At 36.5% G+C, this 26,290-nt stretch overlaps 1 protein-coding gene across 4 annotated transcripts in view; it reads right to left on the bottom strand.

Annotated features, from left to right (window-relative positions):
• Positions 1-26,290, bottom strand: part of adgrl3.1 (adhesion G protein-coupled receptor L3.1) — a 106,205-nt gene that overhangs the window by 77,532 nt on the left and 2,383 nt on the right. For all 4 annotated transcript variants that reach the window (XM_056256963.1, XM_056256962.1, XM_056256961.1 and 1 more), the window contains exons 3-5: positions 18,149-18,258; positions 12,855-12,869; positions 9,716-10,522 (exon numbers count right to left, since the gene is read on the bottom strand). In XM_056256963.1, coding sequence (XP_056112938.1) covers positions 9,716-10,522; positions 12,855-12,869; positions 18,149-18,258 — 932 coding nt within the window. The remainder of the gene's footprint in view (positions 1-9,715; positions 10,523-12,854; positions 12,870-18,148; positions 18,259-26,290) is intronic.

Genomic DNA, 26,290 nt, shown 5'->3' on the forward strand with positions numbered 1-26,290 from the left:
AGAACCATTTGTATGCAAATGCTATTTGGTTTGATATTTTGTAAAACAATGCAGCAACATTCACACATTTTTAAGTGTGACTTCAGTGTCCAAATACTTTCCACTGTTTAACAGAAAAATATAGAAAAAAAGAGTCCTAAAAAGAGTGAGTTCAGCAAATAAAGAATCAAAAAAGAGCGCATTTATAATCACAAAGATGCTAAATATTCATATAGAGCACAAAGAGAGAGGAAAAATGTAAGCCCAGTTTCATCTCCTCTTCCCATGTTATCAGCAGTATGGTAATAGCAATGCAAGTCCCCTTGGTGGGGTTACCACTGTAATCCACACTCCTATCCTCTCAGATCTACATGGTAAGATGCTCTAGGTCAGCAGTCTGTGTAAATGTGTGTGTGAGTACACGTGTGTAAATGTATGTGTGAGCAGGGTCCAAAATTAACTCTTGCCAAACAGCAAATGTGAGTAAAAATGCGTGTTCCCAAATAAACAAAACAGTAACTTGCTAAGGAACTGCAACATAATAAATTATTTAAATGGACTGGTTCTTTTGCTTCTCTCATGTCACCATGCGTTCCCTGACATCCTGGTGTGGGATATTACACGTACATAAAGGTTCCAATAAAGCCATGTGTAGACACACACTGCTGTTTATTACAGTTTTATTAGTAACATTGTTTACTGTACTTTTTATGTCGCAGTTAGGTTTGTTGGAACCATAATTCATAAGTCATTTAGAACATAAATATGATTTGGATTTAAATCTTGGCTGAAAAGGGTATTTTAACAAAATGCTATTTATTAAAACCAACTCTCTTATTATGTGTGCTGATAAAATGTTCTTACAATCAAGTCTCAGACATATTTCCAGCATATATTTAATTCATTACATTTTCATAATTCAGCTATTAAAGTAATTTCCTTTTTCACCCCATCAGTCAAATTCTCAAAACACTTCAAATACTCGGTCATGGGTAGTCAGTGAGCTGCTAACCTGGCTCACTCTTACTGTATGTCCAAATGAGATGGTTCTTGGATCAATCAGCTAGAATGATTCAGTCTGATTCAGAAACAAATTCTTTAGACTTGTTTTGTGAAACCGTTCAACTGATTCATAAGACTCAAAATAATTATTTGAACTGAACGACTGAATAATTGGACATCAGTAAGAAAGAATGATCACTAGTAAGAACCTGACCCTCACTGATGTAAATGATGTGAGCTATTAAAATCAAGTGGTCCAGAAAGAACATCATCTTATTACTGTCCTCAGTGGAAAATTCACAATTAAAGGATTATCTATAATGCCTACAGCAGTGATTCTCAACAGCTTTGACTTGGCAACAATAATCCAAAATCCTGGATAAGGCCTTGATATGAAATGTTGATACTGATTTGTAGTTTTTACCCGCCGCTTATTTTAAATCCTTTCAAGTCATCTTGAGGCCCCCTTAGTGGTTTGCTGAGGCCCCCTAGTGGGCCCCAGACCCCTGGTTGAGAACCACTGGCCTAAAGTTTTATTTTCTACACAACTTAATGTGGTGTCCGCCTTACATTAAGCTATCCAAACAAAAATATGAGGAACAAAATAATGACCTGTCTTCACATTTAGTGATACCAGCGTGTTTATGATGATGTCAGTGAGTCAATGATCTGTGTTGTTTGTTACAATTTTTCAAGGAAAAACAACTCTGTCCAACTGTCATAGGGAAAAAATATAATTATTAAATATCTAATAAAAATATTTTAAGTATTATAAATGTTACAGTTGCACGTTCAGTTAGAAACATTTTTGAAGCGGTAAATATTTCCAATTCCTGACTACTGGTAGGTGTAGAAAAACATTAATTTTGGACCCTGTGTGAGTGTATGTGTGAGGGTGTTACTGTGAGAATGTTACTGAGCTCTGAAGAATGTACACACAAGTGTGAGTGTGAACATCACTCCATTACTGATTGATCTGTGTGTTAAACTCCCTGCTGGCAGATCCAGGTGCATTCTTGTTCCTGTGGATCGGTTTAAATAAAGTTTTCCCTCTGCGCTGAGCTGTAATTGCCAATGGAGAGAGTTTTAACCGTATGTAAGACATTCTCTCATTTAATAAAAGCAGAGAACAGAAGTCTCCACTCCACTAAAGGAGCATGGAGGCTATTCCACTTAAACTATACATAGTGCCAATCCTAACATATTACATTAGCATTAGAGTTTAAAGCAAACCTGGAGGAAGAGGATTCTGGGTATGAGAGGGAGAGAGTTAGTCTGTTGAGAGCACGCTTCAAAGTAAAGCAGATTAAACCGCTATCATCTCTGCAGTCAGACTTCAAGATGTGTTTAAGTGGGAGATGTTGAGTGTTACATGTGAAACACGTGCATGTTTTTATTTCGCTCTACATGCTGCTTAGTGTCTGATATTTTGATGGAAAGTTGTGTATGTGAGAGAAAAAATAAATGGTAAAAAGAATTTCACAGCCAGATTTTTATTTGCATAGGGTATCTGTATTATTTTAGCAGAAGGAATTTTGCAAATCAGGTAATAATTATGAACACTAACAATTTGCATGGCGCAATTGGCGATCTTGTTGGTCTGTTCTGATTGCTACATTGTGGAGGATGCAGCAGATTATCCCAATCGGCATATACTTTACTGAGAACGCTCAGCATCACTGCACCACTGTGATCCAGACACCTGAATTGGCTCTTTGAAATGTTGATTAAACGCTCGACTGCACAGCTGGTCTGGATATATGCCCAGTTATAACTCTTTTCTCCACTGTGATGAGCTACAACCATGATTAATAGAAAATGTACACAAAATGTTCAACAAATTCACTTTACTGTTAATGGGCATTGATATTGTAACGCTAATGTGAAAATTTGATGCGATAAACGTTTTAATTTGAATGTACACCTGTTAATGTCTCTCCCATCGATGCAACATTTAAAACATTTTTTAAAAAGGTGTTCTAATTACTTTCCATCACACTGTGAATAAAGCTCGTCGAACAATAAGAATCACCACTTTTGTCATATGATGCTGTTGTTACATAAAACTACAGGTGTGTTCATACAGCGTTGCGCAGGCCGATCGGCATCTGACTTGAAGCAGGTTCGAAATTTTGTCCGTCTTGAGACGCCGCTGACACTACGTCACTGTGAAGTATGCCATCAAAGCACTTGCCAGAGCGATTTAAGAGCAGACCTCATTCTGCGCAGTTTTATTTTAGACATGCAGACAGCACAAGCTCTGATGACGACAGCTGTTTTACGATTGGTCAGATTCACCGATAACAATGATGGTGTGTGTATCGTGTTCATTCTGACACCTTCAGTTTCACTAATGTAATGTTTATAAACTAAAGCCTCTGAGACTTTTTCTTCAGTGGTATTTAAATATTATAGACTTACAGTGGGCTCCACAAATATTGGCACCCTTGGTAAATAGAAGCAAAACTGACTGTGAAAATGTGTATTTGCAATTTCTCCTCTTAGTCTTTCATTCAAAATATTTACAAAAAGCTAACCTTAGTACCAAACCAAAGCCAAATAGTTGAAAGAAAAACAACTCGTATCAAAATATTTTTTTCTTTCTTTCTGAAATGTATGTATTCCACAATTATTGGCATCCCTTCATTTAATACTTTGTGCAACATCCCTTTCCCAAGATAAAAGCTCTGGATCTTCTCCTGACTGTTTAAGAAGTAAGTATTTAAATTCTTAGTACATTTTTCAGAAAAGGAAAGTTGCATAGCGCTTTGGTTAACCCCACTAGTGTCAGACAGTAAATTTGCATTTTCGTTCAGCTCGTCTGCCGTTTTTTACGCATTGGTCTGAACAAATCGCAGGCGAAAATGATTTTTTTTTACAGGAATTAATAGTGCTAGGCACAGCAGAGCGGTTTCAATGCATTTTGAGGCTGGTTAAACTGGATTATGTGTGGTGGTGTATAAGATGCTGGTTTTTGTGCTAAAATATTGGGTGGTAAAGTACTGCAAATGCTTGAGTTTGCACCCAAGAGTGACAATGAGAGACCGTAAGGAGAAAAAGAAAGGTGAGAAGTAGCAAGAGAAAGTCAGAGATACAAAGAGGAAGAAAAAGCACATAACCGGGCAAATCTAATCTCTTTCAATCTTTTCATCTTCTCTCTTTACTGTTTCTGTAGATCTGAATCCTTCATGTCCTCCCAGCTGACCTGAAAGGCAGAGCTTTTTCAAGCACTTAAACCATGAGAACCATGAGAAACACTCTTTGTTCAGGGACATGCAGCACACATATAAAACTTAGGCCCATTATCTATTTATAGTTGATAAAATGGTATCAGCTCTCAATGGTATGTAGCACTCATATGCAGGGCTGTAGGCAAGGTTTTATAAGCACCGATGTCCAAAATTTGAGCTAGTTAGGGGGGTTTGGGGGCACGCACCCCAGAGAGAATTTAGATTTCTCTGATCTACATACGTGCATTTTAAGATGTTTGAAGGCCAAAAAATGGAGAAGAAATAGCTTTAAACCCATGTCAGTGGGCAGTAGATTATCTGCCCATACATGCTCTCTCCATAATCTCTATCACTCTTTCTTTTTCTCTCAGTCTCCTTATCTTGCCCTGTCTCTTTCCCCCCTAAAGCTGAGCTTTGACTTAGTCTTTTGATTTTCCTATGTCAGAGAAGAAAGTAAACATAGGGTCAACTGATATTTAGCCTATATGTTTTTAAAATAATTTTCTTAGACAAGTTAATTTACTGAAGGCTACGAACGCTAGTTAAATACGTTTATTGAATTCATTAACAATAACACATTCATTATTAAACTTATGCCTAATATGATGAAAACGGCTTTCTTAATGTTTCTTGTCCTTTCACATTGACAGTTACTAATTATTAAATTACATGAATCAGGTAAATTATATAGGCCTATTTTCGATTCAAAATAGTGAAATTAGACAAAAGTTTATTAGTTTGCCTGATTATTTTTACCTGTCGTTGAACATTTCTATCCTAAAACAGCTGTCAAATATGAAATATTTAGTTTAGCACTCTATGACCGTTTACTGAAGCTTCGAGTTGCGCTGGAATTCGCGCTCAGCAGCTTCTCTGAACATAAAGCCCGCCTACTTTGATTTCATTGCTCAAATATTTTGACATTTACGAGTGGTGACAGACTGCAGAGGCAGATCTTCGTGGTGCTGTGCAAAATCCTTGCAGCCCTAAAGTGGTGTTAATACTATATTAGGCAATTATTTAACAACATTTATTATATACACCTCATAGCTGGCTACGGCCATGTCAATGTGCTAGCAGGTGTAAGCCCTCACATTTCCTATATTATCCTTAGTTTCCGTCAAATAACATTTAAATTAATAATTTGATACAATGCACAATTGAGTAAATGTTTTTAAACTGTACTTACATAAAAAAATACCTGTATGTAGTTATATCTGTAATTTATTTCTGTAATTACATCTAATTACACTGTTTACCCGACTCCTACCCCTTAACCTACACTTAAACCATACCATGAAACCTGACCCTAACCTTACCATATCCTACCTTGATAGCATTAGCAGCAACAGCATTTTGCAATGCAACATGAACTGTACATAGTAATTTGAAGACACCTAATATAGCTGGGAACAAAAATCAGTTACCGCAGTTGTTGTTATGAAACCAAAATCTGTATAAAAACAGCAAGACATTTCAAGAATCCACTTAAAGGAACACTCCGACTTTTTGGGACTTTAGCCTATTCACCTTATCCCCCAGAGTTAGATAAGTCCATACATACCTTTTTCATCTCCGTGCGTGCTATAAGTCTGTTTGACGCACCCACCGCTAGCTTAGCTTAGCACAAAGACTGGATGTAAATGGTTGCAGCTAGCATACTAATCCAAATAAATGACAAAATAACGCAAAAGTTTTCCTATTTACATGTTGTGATTTGTATAGTCACTGAGTGTACAAAAAACAAAGTCACATGAGACACAGACATAATTTAACCGTATAAATACTGGTAACTATATTCTCTGAAGGCGAAGCACTGCTACTTGGACGGAGTGATAACCGCAGCACCTGAGACGCGCTCTCTGCTCCTCACCACGGCTCGTCTCAGGTGCTGCGGTTATCACTCCGCCCAAGTAGCAGAGCTTCGCCTTCAGAGAATATAGTTCCCAGTATTTATACGGTTAAAATATGTCTGTGTCTCATGTGACTTTGTTTTTTTGTACACTCAGTGACTATACAAATCACAACATGTATATAGTTAAATGTTTGCGTTATTTTGTCACTTATTTGGATTAGCTGCAACCATTTACATCCAGTCTTTGTGCTAAGCTAGGCTAGCGGTGGGTGCGTCAAACAGACTTATAGCACGCACGGAGATGAAAAAGGTATGTATGGACTTATCTAACTCTGGGGGATAAGGTGAATAGGCTAAAGTCCCAAAAAGTCGGAGTGTTCCTTTAAACCAAAGTCTACACAGTAAAAGGGAAAAATTGTAACACTCAATATGGCGGTTTTAGAAAATGAAGTCCTGCCTTTCAATAGAAAAAAAAGGTAATCGGCTTGTTGGCAAAGGCATTGCTTGCTCTTTTTGATCTACATATGCATTAGCTGGACAAACCTGAAAAAAGGTGTAGCCTGATTTAAGCATTGCTGTCAGTTTTTTATTGTAGAACTGACATATGTTATTGAAATGGCACATAGTTTTTGTCATTTCAGTCTTTTCCCTTTCCAGTAGATTGGAGGTGTACTTGCGTGATTTGAAAAAAGCTGCCCTGGGCATAGTGACACAATGACTGCAGAGTGAACCAACATGATCCAACAGGGGCTTAAGATAATACCAAGTTATTGCAGTTTTATTGCAGTAAAAATAACTGTAGCTTTAGTATTTGGAGGGAATCTATGGCTACGACAGCAAAATGTTGTAAGGCAGTCAGTGTTTGTGGCAACAAACAAAAAAATAAAAGTCAAAAGAGTTGCATGATTCATTGTTAAAAGATCATGGTTTTCGTGACAGTGACGTGCACTCCATTTAGGCAGCGAATGCTCTCCATATACCCGAGCCATTTGAGAGAATGGATGCAGGGATTTGCTTTTAAATTTTACCCTTAATGTAAATTTCCTTGTCATTAGGACATGCAACCTAAAGCTTATTCCCATTATAAAATGTGCATGTTGCTGTCCTCAAATTATTTTATTGCCAAACTGTAGTTTTCTGAAATCTATTCCAGTTACGTAAGGATTCGGGCGAGGAATCCACAAGTAAGTTAAATAAATAAATTACCAAATAAAAACAAAAATATTGTATATCCTTGTCTTTTGTCACACAAATTTGAATTTGATACACCTTTAGTTTAGTTTATTCATTGTCATTTGAATCATTCACTCAACCGATTCGTTATTTCAAATTAAAATTAATAATTGTATGTATGTAAAAACTAGTCATGGTTATTAAGCTTTTCTTAATGTAGGTCTGACATATGTAAACTATTCATTTACGTTTTTGAAATATTAATATTTCCATACGTATTTTGATTTACATACCTGTATTTCTACTTGTTTCTTGCATTTTAAGTAGATTAAAGCAAATAACATTTTGTCACTATTTTGTCATATATTTTCTGCTCTGTTCTAAGCAAAAAATCGTGATTGTCAAATTAATTAAGAATCATGCCGTTATAAATGAGTTAAGTTTTTACTATGCACAAGCCTCTATTTCTAGAACATTCTCTCTGTTTTACTTGACAAAATGCCCATGTTTTTTTCTGTTTTTCTCCTTCAAAGCTGACAAGACGAAATGAAAAACTAATTAAACCAAGATAAAATTTAATTAAAAACTGAACTACACAAAGATGGTGTCGTTATAGCCATATTCACTTTGATATGACCACTAAACGGCGTCTGATCTGCATTAGCTTAGTTAGCTAACACTCCCACTCTAACTCATGCTTAACAAGATCTTTGATGTGGAGTATTCTAATAAAGAAAATCAATGCAGGCAGGGTCATTAACACACACCTCCATACATTTGCACCTGCAGGTGAAGTTTATCATTTTTTTAAAAGCAATTTACACCTTAGGAGATCTGTTTTGAAAATGAAGTACTAAATTCAGCAGAATCAATGTGTGGGATTCAAAAACTTCAGAGATGAAAAAAGTATTTTAGTTGTATTTAGTATTTGCTTGTTGTGTGAGTTGTTCTTTAATGAACTGAAAGTGCAAGTGAGAATGTATTTGTAATTTATTAAGCAAATCTCACAATATGCTCGATTTGGACCCAGTTAAGAGCAAAGAGATACACTCTGCTCTGCTCTAATGGGGATGTCAGTAGATGCTGGAGATAATAACTGTTAGTTTACACTGTAGATAATGATTAATTCAGCTGCATCTCAGCTGAGCTGGCAAGCTGACTAAAATTGCAATACAATACTGTGTAAGTAGTGTGCCTGAACTCTAAATTTGAAGGAGGAATAAAACAAAGTGAAAAATAACCTGACTAATGGACTGCGATAACCTATACAATAACATTCTCTGGAAATGGAAGTCGGGGGAAAATCCTGAAGGTCTCTTTTATCATTGACATGAATACTTGTAAGAGTGAGTGAGAATGACAGGGCTTTCTAACTCTGCCAGTTTAGTTCTTCAAAGTAGATTTGTGACTGACAATCACAGAGTAGTACAATACTTGTAAAATAAATTCTGACTGTGTGGGCGCAATAAATTTTACCCCCTGACGGCACACATTTAAAGGGATAGTTCTCCCAAAGATTAAAAGTAAAAGAATCACAACAAAAGTAGTCCTTGCACTATTTTCCAAGTCTCCTTAAGTAATAAGATTTGGGTGATGAACAGACCAACATTTCAGCCATTATTCACTGATTCACTGACAATCTTCCTCTTTGGTGGTAACCTCTACAAATGAATCGCTCAGTCTGATCGCACAGATTCAATGAATGCAGCAGTTCTTGATTAAACAAATCACTGGAGGGGAACATTTTAAAATGATGAGTTTAAAGACTAACATTTTGGTCTGTTGTAGAATGTATTGTATTGTAGCGTACTGAACTTCCAAAGGCATATAGCACACAAAATATATGGACCACTTGTATGGTTCTTAAGAGATTTTTTTTGGGTGAGCTATTCCTATAAACCTTGTACACCACTTTATACTGCCCATTTGTGGACAAATTATAGAACATCTAGCTTACAGAGGCTTCAAGTAGCGTACAATGATGTAATGAGAATTTTATTAAGGAGACCTAGATGGCATAGTGCAAGTGAGATGTTTGTAACTGTGGGAGTTAACACATTTAAAACTGTTACGGAATCTTATGTTGCCAACTTTATGCTTATAAAAATGAGATTATCATGGGTCTATCAAATATAAGGTTTAGCACTACACGATATCAGTCTAAATTGTGGAAACACTGGTACATTTGTATTTTTGTAACGCATTGATGTATTTTTTTTTGTTATTGTTGTTGTGTCATATGTTGGGTGTGTGTTTTAAAAATTAAACCCTGAGTCTGTAATAAAGTCTTTATTGATTGATTAAACCCCTTACTTTGTTGTATAAACCAAACCCAGTTCAGTTCAAATAAACCAGTAAAGAAATAAAATGCAAATGACCTCACTGCTATTGGTGTTCTCTGAGAAATTTGGATTAAAAATGGTCACATTAGGAAAAATATGTAGCACAAATTTGTATAAATTAAAGGGAAACTCACCAAAGCCCAATCTGTTGTCATTGTTTCCAAAGTCGAGAGAATATATGACAACATGGTAGTTGTTCCACACGTACAGCAAATTGTCTCGGGGGTTGTAGTCCACAGCTGCGATGTATTGGTAGGAATTTGGGAATGGAATGCTGAGGTGCGTTTCACGGCTCTTTTCTGTGTTGTACATGTAGTCGATTTTATTCCCCAACGCTTCATTATCGTCATCTTCATAAACGCTCTTCACGACATAGAGGATTCCGCAGATCATGAAAGCATTGGAGGCCGATCGCTTATCATATGTCGTATCCCACGACCCCTCCACTCGTAGTGTGTAGGGGTTGAGCTGACTCACCACAATTCGTCCATTGTTCTGTTCGGTGGCGTAAATTACCCACAGTCCGTTTTCATCCACTGCTAGATCAATGTCAGATTTCCCACCCCAGCGATACGGCGAGGTGTCGTGGTAATTAGCGTTAGCGATAATCGCCTCACCGCTTTTGATACGAGTTCGCAGGTCGAATTTAACAATGTTGCGTGTACGTTCCTTGTTGAAGAAAAGCGCACCATCGAACACCACGAACCCAGTGCCATCTACCCGATGTGGTAGTTTGTATGTTGTGGTAGGACGACCCGCAATAAAGTCCTCTTTAGATGAGTACTCAGTCAGTGTATCTGTGCGGTAAGGTGTCCAGGGCATATAGTAGATCTTATTGGATGACTGTAGGGGGTCTTTACACCATGATCCAGACTGATGGTCCGACTCAAAGAGGTGTTCACTCTGGTACACACCTCTCAATACACCTGGACAGAGAAAGACTGAAAGAGGAAGAGATGGAGAGAGTTGCAGTCACATATTTGAATGTAATTTAATGCTCATTTTGTTGTCCTATCTATTAGTTTATTAAAAGTACATGAAATGCAGTTCAAAAATACAATGGCCTACTCTCTTTTATGATGAGCATGTTTTACATTTCTGAATTCATATTCACTTGATATTTTTTTATGGACACAAAGTCAAATTTGTCAGGGTGATACAATTGTCCTGATTTAATGAAGAAAATAATCCTTATTAAAATAAATACTTAAGATAAGCTTAAGTAAGCATAATCTTGTATTATTAATTCTTAGAATTATTATCTTGTATTATTATTTCTTCACTGCTTATTCATAATTTACTAACTTTTGTCCATGTGCAACCCCAAAAAACTACCAAAAAAAGACCCCTGCAGACCTCTCTTAAATATGTTTAGATAATTCGACCTTTTTATCATAATTTATCAAATTGAAACTTTTCTTTGAAATTGATTCAAATACAAAGAGCGTATTTCTAAGACCTTGGGGTTTAGATTTTTTTCCAAAGAGTTTTCCTTTTTTTATTGTGAACACTTGAATGCCATTGACCCATAAAACATGCTAACAAATGCAATGATCCACAACCAAAGTTATCAGAAAGCTACATGCTTTGAGCCTGAGAGAGAGAGAGACATCTATTAAATCATATCTGATGACTAGTAACCCGATTTATAGTTCCTGACTCCAGCAGAATCCCTCAGGAGGTTCTGAAAATCTGCCGCACCGACTTCTCTAACCCTGAGGAAAATTCACACGGTGTGAGAATTTATGTGGTTAAGAACCATCACCCTATTATTCCTGGTACATTAAATGTGAAGATGAAAATAATCATCTGTTAAGCCTTGTGCAAATCAACCTTAATTTGTCCTGCAGAATTGCAGCTTGTTATACTAACATTCTATTTCATGAACTTACCCACAATATATTGCTGGGAAAAATAGCAACGATATTTGCTAACCCTGGGAAAAAATTTCTGGGAGTAATTCAAATTACATTTTAAAGTACTGTGAAAAATCAATGACCAATGAACACAGTTGAGACTGGCTTAAAATCAGGGTTAGCCACCGTCCACACAGCAGGCCGTGCTGTCATGCATATCTTATAAGTGTACGCTCTTGTGACTAAACCCTCTGTGTGTGTGTATGTGTACGTCTAATGTTTTCACTTTCTTTGATTTATAATGATACTCCTGCAAACCATGCAGATATTCTTACATGGTCACACACAAACAGAGAAGAGAGCGCACAAACAGTCACAAGGAATGCCTGCCATAGAAACGGCCCTTTCCCATCATTCCGTTCCCAGAATGAGGGACATCCTCATGGGAAGTGTGGCTGGTATTTTAACTATTACTGGATGTTTCCTTTTATTGTTTTAGATGCATTAATTTTCTACAATATGTCTTAATCCAGGAACTTCTCTTGGCCTTTGATAAACTCAAGTACAGTTGTGTTTATTCTTTTATTTTATTACTTGTGACTGTCAAATGTTTTGGTAGCCTATTAAATCACTTTTAATTTTTTATTTAATTTCTCATTTCTAAAGTTGTATCCAAATATTCAGTTCATTGTTTGTAAAGTACTCTTTGCAAGTTTCAGAGCAGCTTTACAGAAACAGCATGCGTCAAATATAACAATCAAGAAGCCAGAGTTGACTGTGACAAGAAAAAAAAATAGCGATGAGGTATTAGGAGGGAAAAACCTTGAGAGGCTTGTAACTACATACACAGTAAAAATGACAGCTATTTGTCTGTTTTTGTCACCTTAAAAATTGCTTTGTAATGTGCGTACCATTCTATTCCAAATCAAGGCAACCTAACATAAAAAGATCCCATTTCAAAATGCCAATTCACTTGATTTGAGTGTTCTCGCCATTTGATAAATGTGATAACTGTTTATGCGTCAGCTATGCGGAAAATAAGCTTTTATGTCAAGGTCTAGATTCACCCCAGGCCATTCAAGACCCATAACATTGCAAGACATCAGTTTCACACTGCCACGTCTTGCGGTCAGCACAATCGGCAGCTTAAGCTTTAAACAGTGGCAACACCTCCCTGTTCATCTGATACATGGTAAACCACCAGATACACTAAGAGAGATCAAGAGAGAGGAGACAGTGAGAAATAGAGGTCTAATTCAGGGAGTACAGCCTTGGTCTGAGATCAAGTTTCTCCTCCGCATTCCTATTATAAACCATTATGAGCTACTGATCGCCAATCTGTCATTAGTATCAAATAACACCATAACAGCCTGACAGTGAATTACACACTTAAATTACATTAAAGTAATGGACCTACCTCTTTGCTCCACTTCTGCATTCAGAAAAGGGTGGAAGAAGAAGAAAAACGAGAGAGAGAGAGAGAGAGAGAGACAACAGATTAATGATGCAATATTAAATACTTCACAGTAATTCAATTCCATATTATGCATGCAATGTGCGACGTATCTTAACACAATCTTGTGAGTTAGTAAGTAGTAAAATGTGCTTCATTTGTACTCTAGAAATTCCATTAACAAAGTGATCATAATTTTTGAAAACAAATATAGTGTCCATTTGATATTAGACTATTAACCAGAAAAATGATTGCATCAAAACAAACTAGAGAGAAAGAAATAGGGTTTGTTTCACAAATATTTCTCATGTGTCTTGGGTGCTATGATTTAGATACAGATCAGCTTTCTTGGCGAGCCTTCTTGGCTGATGAATAAAAGACAGACTTAAGATTTATCATTATTTATTTATATATTTATGTATTTGATATGATATGGAAAAAAATATAACATTTTTGCTTTTATTCCAATTTAAACTGAATGTTGCCTTTTTTATTATTAAAAACTTGTATCCTGACACAACTTCATTGGCTTGACCAATGTTGTGAGTTAGAGACAGGACTATATGATTGGCTGATTGATAGAGGAATGGGAAAGTGGTTTAGAAATATGTAATATGTGAAAGTAATATGGAAATTGTAGATTTTTAAAATTGGCTGCTTCTTGCTTTTATTTATGATGGTTTAAAATACAAATCTTATTAGTTTTACTTTTGTATATTTCTATCTTTGCATACATTTCAATTTTTCTCTCTTTATTTCTCAAATTAAATTTGAGTTCCTTTATTTAAACATTATGCAACCAATAATGGAAGACAAAAAAAAATGTCATTGTACTCATACAATGGCAATAAGAGCTTGATTTGCCTTGGAAAAAAAATACAATCTAGACGGTTGCAACAATTTATGTCCTTTGTGTATGTGTCTGTGTGTGTGTGTGTGTGTGTGTGTGTGTGTACTTCTCTATGAAATATGCATGAGGATGAACTGTTAATGCATCACTCAATAAATCCAATAAATAAGCCGCCACACAAGAAAGAGAGACTATGTGAGTGTGTGAATGAGGTTCCAGGAGATCTGATTTAGAAGCAATTATGTCTCCCACACACACACCTAGTCAAGTTTCAGTCACATTGTAAATGGATCAATAACAGATAGTCATTTGCTGTCAGTGATAATAAATAATGAACAGCCTGAACAGACCAGTCCTACTACTTCCTCTACTGGTACCCTATGCATCCCAACTAACAGACAGGTCGATGTGGATAATGTAACACGGACTCCTGCTGTATGTTTACCAAAATCATTACCATAGCTGCAATGACACTGAGGTAGCAACAGATCTTTTTTCCTTATTGTTAGTGAAACGAATAGTTGAAAAAGAAAAAATATAGAGCAGGGACAAGGTCTTCACCACTGTTTGTTGATGGAGACAAATACGAATTCGAGCATGCAGTTGATTGCAAGTAAAGAGCGGGGTTTAAGCGGACTAAATGATTGGAGAAGTCAAACCATACGTCACTGGAGAGAAGTCGGTCGTTTCACCAAAAGTTTTTTTAAGTGGTCAAAACATTTTTAAATTGTGCATCAATCAAATGCATTTAGAAAATAGATAGACGGAATCAAGTGAACAATTTCTGTGCTTCCAGCAACATCAAACAGAACTGGAAAAATATTGATTGTTTGGTAACACTTTATAATAAGTATACAGTAATGAAGTACTTACAAATCATTTGCAAACTATTAGTTAATTCATAGTTAATATATTGTAGTCTATGCATTGTTAATTTATTAATAGGCTATACACAAATAGTGAGTTAAAGTTATCTTAACTGAAAACTATTATCGTTCTTGGTGTGAATGGGCCTTTACTTACAGTTGTCGAAAATATTACACAAAAATTACAGTTTGCCTTTAAAGGGATAGTTCACTCAAAATGTAACCATTTACTCACCCTCATGTTGTTCCTAACCTGTATGGCCATCTTTCTTCTGTTGAACACAAAAATATATTTTGGAAAATGTCTTTTTATTTTTTGTTCATACAATGCAAGTTATCGGGGTCCAATGTTGTTTTGGACCCTATTGACATTCATTGTAAGGACAAAAGCAGTTGAAACATTTTTCAGAATAACCTCTTTTGTGTTGCACAGAAGAAGAAAAAATCTCTCTGAGTTTGGAATAAAATGTGGTAGAGTAAATGATTTTCATTTTTGGGTGAACTAACCCTTTAACGTACTGCACATAATACAACTTACAGGGACGCAAGATTCCTAGACTATAATTTCAAAACCACTTTATTTCCTCCATAAAGACAGTAGTTAATCACACAGATCTAAGGAGCAGGTACTGAGTATCTATATGAAGTGAAGTTTTCTGAGTGTGTAGGTAAAACAGACGTCCCATATTGAGGCCAAAGCAGAAAGGTTGACTGGAGTTCTGCCAACTCCTCCATCACAGGGGAGAAGAGAAAGCCAGAAAAACCTCAAGAAAACATTTGGAACATGTTCCCAAGGGTTTCTAAGCCCGAAGTAATTAAATTACCTGCATGTGTGTGTGTGTATGTGAGACTGTTTGTGTGTGTGTCCGTCCGTATGATGGACCTCCCCACTAATTAGTGGGCCTGTGGAAAAAATGTTTTAGGCTTTTTTTGACCAGATGGTCACAAACACACATGTATGCACTTATGAACACTCACACACACTCCATGACCCGTATGCGCAGGACGATTTATGGTCAAAAGGCCAAAAAGAACCGTGTGTGCATCCTGCCTGTGTGTCCTTTGTGTCATTTAGCTCTGTGCAAGAAATTCCACAATGTCTCTGCTATTCCACCCATTTGTGAATCAGTGTGTGTGTGTGTGTGTGTGTGTGTGTGTGTGTGTGCATGTGTAGGGGAGACAAAGTGTGTAAGTGTATTCAGGCTTTTCCTGCTGCCAGTGCCGCAGTCATACGATACTGATTTATCGTCACCGTTGCCATGGCCACCCCAGATTGGTACACCAACCCCACAGAAACCGTGAGAACTTGAAACCACATCACTCTGCCCTCAGATGATTGACAGGATCTTTTCCCATGAGTCATGGCAAGGGACAAGGCCCGACAACAGCGGACAAATGCAATAGAAGTTCATTTATATGTATTTTTCTGTCAGGTACAAGTTCATATTTGGTGACAGATCTGATTGAGGTGCCAGGTATCACTGCAATCCTAAGCTGTTAGAAAAGTAGAAAAGTTTCTAATCACCTTGAGATGTAAATTTGACAGTGCCATAGTGAATACAAACCTCAACTAGTCATTATTGTGGACTAAGGCTCTTTGTACGAGCACATGTGAGTGCACTTGTACTTGTGAGGGCCAAATTTCAGAAAATGCCCTTCTTGAATGTTCAAGCTAGAAATTATTTATGGCATAATGTCCATTATTAACATCCATTACCACAGTTTGAACACCAAAAAATAAGGCGCATAAAGTACACAGGGCCAGGCAAAAAAAAAAATAGAATGAAGTACAGCCACACGACTCAAACATTATGTGTTGGCATGCGAATCATGTACTGGCCATCTGGTTAAAGTCACATCCAATATTTCAACTTGCTTGTCATGACGACTTTACCTCAGTAAAGCCAGTAAACCTGATAAATATCACACTATATGTGCAATAATACTAGAAAGGGACATGACGTAGCCTATCTGTAAAGCACTGTTTACAGGAATCACATAGGAATTACAATTCCAAGGAAAGAAAAGTATTTCCACCTCAAAAGGACAATTTATAGAACTTCACAGCTCAAATAATAAACAACATTTCACTGAATAATTCATTTAAAAAAAATGTAATCTTCACATTTCATGCGTTTCTATCATTTCGATTTGAAAAAAGGACTAAGGTACAATGTGAAATCATTTTCTGTGGTAATCAACATTATGCCACAAATGATTATAGAGCTCGATATAGAGCTTTACTAAAACCTGGAACATTTGTTTCAAACAACCTGAGGCCACTAGTTCATAAATGAGCCAACTAATGCATTAATTACAATGAAAAAAATGCCAAAAAGGTTACGTTGCAGTAATTATAACTTGATTTTTAAAACTGGATATTGTCTGTGGTTGCTATGTAGTTGATAAGGTGTTCTGGGGGGTTTTAAATGGTTTGTTATGTGGTATGGGACGTAGCTTAAGTTAAAAGAGTCCTCCCTCAAGTCTTTATGATATCATGTGGCCAGTTGCATAAACTTAGCAACTATGTTCAGACTTTCTTAAGAACTAATTTGACCATTTAGAAATGAGTCAAGAGGTAATCGGTCTTACTTTTCTGATTCAAATTAGACAGATCTACCTTATGTAACTGACTTTAAAAAGTTGGGACTAGTCTTGAAGAGTTTTCTTTTTTTTAAGACTAGTCTAAGCAGTTTATGCTACCGGCCCTGGTCCTTGGACATGACTTGAATCCCTCTTTCAATATACGTTTATGGGGTTTTTCATTTTATCACCCACCAGATGAAAAATCTTATTGGAATATTTTGGGCTTAATACAAGTTATGCTCAGCTGACAGCATTTGTGGCATAATTTTAATAACCCAAAAATGTATTTACCAAACCCATGTATTTTGACTTAATTAAAAAAAAAGAGGTTACATTGAGGCACTTACAAGGAAAATTAATGGGGTACACATTTATAAATGTTAAAAACCTTACCGTTTCAAATATATAGCCACAAGACAAACAATATGCGTCTTAACACGATTTCAGTGTGAAAAAAATCACTTGCAATCCTTTTCTGTGTAAAATTGTATCCATTTTTAAAACTTGTAAAGTAAACTTAAAACTAGTGTTAAATCTTTGTTTAAAACTTTACAAGGTTGCATAAAAGAATAATTGATGCAGATGCTTTCATTAAATTATAACCTCCAAAAATTGGCTCCATTCACTTGTAGGTGCCTCACTGTAACCTCGAGGGATGAACCAAAATGTTTTTTGTGGTAATCAACACTATGCCACAAATGCTGTTGATTGAGCTGAACTTGAATTTAGCCCAGAATATTCACAGAATAGTCTGAAGCATAGAAAGATCTCTCAAAAGAACCACCGCACAATTTAAGATATAATTCATGTCTATAGCCTGAAGCACAAAGGAATGAGTTATGCATCAAAGTTTAATACTTAAAGTTAGAGATTTGTTCAAATCCCTAAGTGTGAGAAATAGCAATAGCGATGTTGTAAAAAGCTTAAATTAAATCTGTATGTGTGTGAGAACTTACTGTATGGCACACACTCATACTGAACCTCAAGGTATTTGTACGTTCCAGGACATGGGTCAGGAAAAACATCCGGGCCAGCAACGACCGCACACTGAGTTCGGTTGTTACACCTGAGAGAGAAAGAGAGAATTTATGCAGACAGATAAAGCAAGGCTATTTGTTCAGTTCATTCAATATCAATCTGACATTAGGCATATGAACTATATGTACTCGTTCAATATGTACAATAAAAGTTAATGAGCCCTGAAATACCATTTTCATCAAATGAAAGAAAGAAAAAAGATACTTTTACTCAACAATCTCAATGAAGCTGAAAGACTCAAAATGTGGGCTCCCCCGAAAGCCCAGGAACACATGCTGTTGTTTAAATGCAATTTATATGTATGTCGTATGTACAAGTAGGGCTGAAAATACAGAGCAGAACGAATTCTGGGAGGAAAAAAAAAGAAGAAGAAAAAAGGCAAGAGGAAAAATAGTTTTGACATATCCTGCTTGGCAGGAACACATGCACACATATACGGATGACCACCACATGACATCTCTGTCATATTTCATGAATATTACACCCTATAGAAACACAAATGGACACACATGCACACACACAACACAACTGACACATGTACAAACACACACAAGAATCTTAAAGCTCAGTTATATCTCGCTTAACGGGTAACCATGGAAACCTTCCAGTCCGAACCCATGGGGCACTTAAAATGCACACATACACATACTTCAGTTTCTTACGTTTCCAAGATTAGCTTCACAAAGTCATTATATGATGACAAGCAGCAGTCTCACAGACTCAGGTGTGTGTTCGTGTGGGTGTGTGTTTTGCCTCTTAACTTTTCAAGCTGTCAGACAGTGGAATGATGTATATAAGATTGGTCTCTTGACATTTTTTATATTTGTGTACAGATGCAGGTATGTTAAGTGTGTGTTACAGTTTGACTATGTGTGTGTGTGTGTACGTATGGGCCCTAATTGCTGTGCTGAGTGAGTGTGACAGTCATACTCCCAGAGTGCTGTGGGGCATCTCTGGTTTCCGGGGCGACAGCTCTTGGATGGCATTGTGCTACACTCAGATATGACCTAATTTAGGAGGAGAGGACAGAAGAGGAGATTCTTTTGTCTTTATCATTAGAGGTAAAGATTTGCATGCACAAAACAGCCATTCAATGTCCCACCCCTATAATTTGTCCCAGGTATTGTGCTTTTAAGATTTGTGTTCACAGTTGTTTGGGTGTATGAGAATGGTCCGATCAGACAGGCTGCAGTGAGGAGATGACTGAATGAACTGGGGCAGTGTGTGTCACATGAATTTATCAGCATCATCCAGATGTACAGAGACACTGGCCTTGAAAAAAGTCACCTGACTGAGATATCTGATGGTTTCCTATGTGTGTTAATAATTTATTTCCTATTTTGCTCACAAACACACACACAGGATGTCATGTCAGGTTTAGTAATCATCTCTTTGGATGACACGAGTCCTGCAAGGAGGGGTATTTTTATAGCTATGAGTCCTTGTAGCTCAAACAGTAGAGCATAAAGCTAGCAATGCCAAGATGATGGGTTCGACTGTTGACACTCACAGCAACAAATATATATCAGTCATTAATTCAATTACCATATGCTTTAAGAGTGATTTTCACATTGTCCCTATACTTTGAACAAATCACTGAATAAAGATGTAACAACAACAACAACAGTAAGATAAAATAGGCTTAAAGAAAGAACCCATGAAATTTTCAAATAGTAAGTTGGGAACACACCGTATGTTTCGTCCCTTTTGCAAACAGTCAGTTGCTTTTTTTCACATCACAGCTTGGCTAAACCACAAACCCCTTTCCTCACAATCAATTGAAGATTAGGAAAGGAAATCTCTAATCAATAAATAAATAAGCATGAGCAGCACACAATGAATTTGAATGAATTTGCGTTGAATTTGTTACTTGCAACAGTTTTATTTCCTTTGCTACAGTTTTATTATTTACACATTTTATTTGAAAATGACAAATGTGTAAGTAAATGTTCAGTGCATGCATATACAGTACAGTAAGACGAGTACTCAATATTTTATTTTCATTTTCAGAGAAGAGAGGGGATCTAAATGTATACACTGTATTTACCAAAAGAATATATATAGTGAAGTCTATTATAAAAAAAAATGATAATAATTTTGTCAACCATTTTTGGTCTTAGTTTTACCTCAAAATCAAAAGAAAATAAGAAATTAGATTAGGCATATATTGCAACATTGTATGTATTTAGTAAGTTAGTTAGTTATTGACATTATTGTCATGACAATAAAGCACATTCGTCACTAAAATCTCTTACTGTAATGTAAAAATAAATGTCATTTTTATTACTGTAATACTGTAATTAAAAGCCTCCAGTATGGACAGAATGATTTGATTAAAATCATCCATCCATCCATTCTCCATACCGCTTATCCTCTCTGGTCACGGGAGACTGGAGCCAATGATTAAAATAAACTAATTAAATTCAAAGTACAAATTCAGTACAAACTGTGATAACAGTTTATTTTACAGTGTCCTTGTTACATACTGTATGTTACATGTACTTACTGTAGTAGAATTATTGGTAACGCTTTATGTTACACATGTACTTACTGTAGTCATTTTAATAATATTTTATCATTTATAATAACTATAAATGATGCATACAGTAATTACATGAAACTAAACCAACCCCTACTAACCATAACTCTAACCCCATAGTAAGTACATGTAGTTATTATTATTATTATTAATAACTACAGCATTATTATAACTCAGTACTTAAATGTATAATTAGACTGTCACATGGACACCTTAAAAAAAGTGTACAGAACTTTAAAATATACAAAAATTATACTTATAATAATTATGCAACTAACACTAAACCAAACCTTATTCCTAACCCCAACCCTATAAATAAGTACATGTTGTTAATTAAAGCGTTAGTTGAAAATTGTTTCATTCATTACTCACCCTCATGCCGTTCCTAAGCCGTAAGACTTTCATTCATCTTCGTAACACAAATGAAGATCTTTTTAACGGGTTAGGAACATGAGGGCGAGCAATTTATAACAGAATTTTCATTTTTGGGTGAACTATCCCTTTAATATTAGTCAGTACTTAAATATTCGAAATACTGTATACTTTTTTGCATTACAGTAATACGTTTTTTTCCCATTAGATTTGGGATAAATATGAGATTTGATGAAATTGTCATTTTTAACCAAACCAACAACATTTCCACATGCAATGTAACATGATCAATGATAGGAAAAAATCAAATACCCTGACCAATCACAGGCTCTCTTGCCGTTTTCATTTCTGGAACAACTGTTTAGCATGCAGCATGTGAAATCAGTTCTATTCTCTCTCCTCTGAATTGCATCAGACCTGCTAGTTGAAATCTCTTTGTGTAATATATTATGTCTGCCAATAGATCTTGGATAAGGGGCTCCCAAACAATCACCTTCCAATTACCTTCCCTCATTGATTAGAGCATTAGCCCGCCATGGCACACACATACACACACACTCTGTGAATACATTAGCCCAAACTGAGTGAGATGTAAAGGTCAGACAAAATGAGAGAGAGCGAGTGACAGAGAGAGAGGGAGAGCGGGAGATGAGGTGGAGAATGATAAATGATGTGTGATTCCAGCCACAGCTTCTATAAAAAGCAGCGGAGCAGGACAGAGAGAGAAAAAAGGCGAAATCTTTCTCTTGTCTTCTGTTTCATGGAACGTTTCCTAATTCTTCGATGGGAATTATACACTGCTACATTCAAAGCGTGCCTTGCACATTAGTAGCTCAGAGTTATATAAACTGAAAAATCTATCTCTTGTGTTTTGATAAAAGCGGGCTGCCAGCATCCAAACATCTAAATTGGCTCTCACAAAAGAATGTGAGCGTGTGTTACAGGTATATGTGCGTGTGTGTATGAAAGAGAACTCATAAATGGTAATTTCCTCCACATTGACTCTGGGCATGGTCTATGGCCTTACTAATTGGATCTTACAGTCTGGTCTACCCTGAGGCAGTGTGTGTGTGTGTGTGTGGCAGCTGGCAGGTGGTATAACAGGCAACCTCAGGGCAGGATATGGTGCTCTCTGCCTCACACGTTTCCCCTGATTACACACACACACACACACACACACACACACACACACACACACACACACACACACACGGAGCAAATTCTCAATGAACAAAAAACTGTATAATCAAATCTGTCCAGTTCAAAATTAAAACCATACAGTAGAAGCCACCATTTTTATGAATGTTTTATGAGGGCAAGGCATGGCGTAACACAGCATGACACATCCGTTCATAGTTTGTGATTATTATCATACGTAGCCCATTTCCCTACATCTTTGTTCTTGTGCCACGGGGTGCTAGGTTGTCGTCCCCAGTCAAAGTCAAGGTCAGATGGATAGCAGGCTGTGCTCTCGACATTATACCGGAACTGAAACGATAATGTTTCTTGTGATGGCGCAGATGCTAATGGGGTTTGTTCGGCATGGGTTCTGGTTTTCTCTGTAGCTGGGTTTGGAGGCAAAGAATTAATTTGACTCAAACATGAGTCGAGGGCTCATGTTTGGGGTGTTATGTAATGTGGACAATCTCAAATGAGTATATCTGATTAATTCCTTGTGCTGTTAAAAAACAAACGCTGTAGAGATATACGCTGGCATTTTTCTGCATGGTGAACACCTGCTTTTGAAGCACAGTATCTTTTTCCTGTTTTTTTTATTGCACTCTTAAGTGCTAATTATGCCCACAAATCAAAGTGTTGACAATTTAGCTCTCCACATTGTGCTCAACTGAAACATAACACACAGGCCACATACACACTGCAAAGTTTTGGGAGACAACCACATTTAAATACTGGAATAAATTCCCTTAAATTATCATTCCATGTGCTTTGGATGGAATGCAGGATTCACTCCAGGAGTTGACAGAGTGATAACTCAATAGCGGCACAGCATTATCAACTAGTTTAGTTTGGATCTGTACATACTACTCATATTTAATGAGACTGCAATTGTCACTGCCTAAATGTTTTAGCAATGAATTCGGTTGTAGAATGTGGATTTTTTTTATTTTAAGCATTCTATCAGACACATAATGTCAGACACAATTAGTGTTAATGTACTAAATTGTGCTAAATGAAATCAATACTTTATTTTTTACTAATAAATGATACTGTATGTTTGAATATTTCAAAGATATGTGACAAGTTTCAAACTCAAAATGTTATCTTCTTCTTCATCCTCGCGTATTGTACACTTGTGCGGAGTCCTCTCTTTGCATCATGGCACACCATTTCGCAAAGTTGAGTGCACCATTCGGGTGTAGTTTCATCATATCCTCCCATCCATGCATTGGTCATCTGCGTGGGCATTTGCCATCCACCATGAAGTGGTAGGCAGTGTCAGCAACAGTGTCTGGTACCGCTTGTAGGACGTGCCAATACCACTGATTGCCAATTCTATAATTGGCAAAACACCCATTTGCCACCAAATTGTATCATTACAGCAGTAGTCAAAGAGAGACACACCAGCAATCCATCGGCGCATGCACATCTCTATGAGATCTCCAGCATTTGACTCTATACAGCGCAGCTGGGCGTACTACCATTCGGTATATCTTTGACTTGAAATGGATTGGACTCCTTTCCAGCACATCCAGGCCACATTCCCCTTCGTCATCGTCATTAATACCACCGTCAATTTGGATCCTGGGTACTTAAAGATGTTCATCTTCGTCAGGCCCAGATGGATCAGGAGACAAAGGATATTGCCATTGACCAGGATATTGCCATCAGACGAATTGGTCTGATTCCAAGCATTCCGTTTTCTTGATGTTGACGCGAGGCCATATTGGCTGGTCATTCCATACCTGGACTAGGGGTTTCAGTCAAGTTATGGCCAGTGTTATTTTAGTATTATTTAAAAACTATTTATATTACTATTATATTTTGAATTAGCTTTTCTTTTCTTTTTTTTTCTTTTTTTTAATTTTGGTTTAAGTTTTAGTAATTTTGTTATGTGCTTCTGTCATTTTATTCAGATTTGCTTTTTTTAAAAAGTATTTCTGTTTTGCTTTCATTTATTTTTATTTACAAGTTTTTGTTTTAGTTAAAGGTGCCCTAGAATGTGTTGAAATAATATTTTAATTTTGTCTCTTATATCTACATAGAGGGTATGTGGCTTATTTAAGGGCATATGGTTTTACAGGCCCATTTTCAACTCTAGAAATTGGCCCTAGAATGAAATGGTCTGTTTTTACCTTATTTGGAAGGGTCATGACTCATGAATAGTAATGAGGAGTTCTGCTCTGATTGGCTGTTTCACTGCGGCCTCATTGTGTTCAAAGACAGCTGTGTTCCCTTACACAAGACGATAGGATCATCTGTTTGGCAGCCTACATCATTACTACGCAAGGGTTGTGGTGCACTCTGATATACAAGCGTGCAAAATAATCATACGTTAGTTTTCAAAAAAAAAATAATTTTAACAAATGGACTAACGTTAGATGCCTTGTCAAATAAATATAGCTTCAACTTATGTGGTGGAGAATGTGACGTTAGCTAGAAGGATCGAGTGAGCTAACATTATCTGTGAGCAACTAAACTAACGTAGTTAGCCCCTGACGTGTTGTTGATGAAATAGACGAAAGTACAATTATTTGACAAAGGGGAATTTACATGTGTATCTATGTATCTACACAGTATTATTTTGTAGATTTATATGACAACACAGGCAAGAAATATTAACCTCAGCATAAATACTTTGTCATACTATTTAGTTATGTATGCTTGGAGTTTGCTATTGTTACTGTACTAGGATTTTGCACTGGATCTAGATAACACAGTGTAAATTATCGTTAATAAAATCACTACTTACCGCTTGCGGGAATATAGTTGGAATTGAATCTTCAATATGAGACGCTGAGAGAAGCCTGCTTGATATTGTCCCAGGTTAGAAAATAAGTCCGTGGTGAAATGGGCAGAGCAAACTAACAACTTCGAATTAAACTGTTGCGGTACCCGATTATAGATAAACATCAACTACGCCTGTTGACATTTATTTTCTGTGGGAAGGGAAAGTCCTTCCCACAGAAAAGTCCTCACATCCCCTGCACAGCCTGGAACATAACATTTGTTTCCATGATCTGCCATTTTTCCTATGATCCTCGCTTGTCTCTTCACCTGCAGAACTTCCGATGATTCGGCTGCGCAGTTCTGCCTGGCATTGAACATGGGCTGGCATGCAAATTTTTGGAGACGTACATATTAATGATCCCGACTGTTGCGTCACAGTCGGTGTTATGTGGAGATTCGCCTATTTTTCAGTGGTGTTTTTCAAAAACGAGATTTAAATAAGAAGGAGAAAACAATGGTGTTTGAGACTCACTGTATGTCATGTCTATGTACTGAACTCTTGTTATTTAACTATGCCAAGATAAATTCAATTTCAAATTCTAGGGCACCTTTAACTTATCTATTATGGCCTCCTATCATTAGCATTCAATAGCCAACAATATGATTTTGTCTCCCTAAAACTCCTCTTCATCATGTCAATTAATATTAAATAATATAAAACAATATTATTTACCTCACTACTATTTTAAAGTAAATAAGCTGTGATTTACTTAATGCGTTTATATAAATTAATGTGTTTATATAAATGTGAGTGATCCAGTGTGAATGGGCAAACCAATACACACTTTATCACAGCACAAATTTGGTGTTAAAAAGGGATAGTTCGACAAAAATTTAAAATCTGTTCTCATTTACTCATCGTCAAGTGGTTCCAAACCTGTATGAATATATTTCTTCTGCTAAACACAAAAGAAGATATTTCGAAGAATATGGGTAACCAAATAGTTGATGGGCCTCATTGACTTCCATAGTATGAAAAAAAAAAAAGAAAAATACTATGGAAGTCCAAACTCTTTAGTTACCAACCTTCTTCAAATCTCCTATCTCCTTTTGTGTTCAACAGAAGGGGAAAAAAATCACACAGGTTTGGAACCACTTAAGGGCGAATAAAGATGACAGAATTTTAATTTTTGAGTGAACTATCCCTTTAATGTTTTTCTAGAAAAATATGATTTTAATA

The sequence above is a fragment of the Rhinichthys klamathensis genome, unplaced genomic scaffold, assembly GCF_029890125.1.
Source record: "Rhinichthys klamathensis goyatoka isolate OS25496 unplaced genomic scaffold, OSU_Roscu_1.1 h1tg000133l_1, whole genome shotgun sequence".
NCBI lineage: Eukaryota > Metazoa > Chordata > Actinopteri > Cypriniformes > Leuciscidae > Rhinichthys > Rhinichthys klamathensis.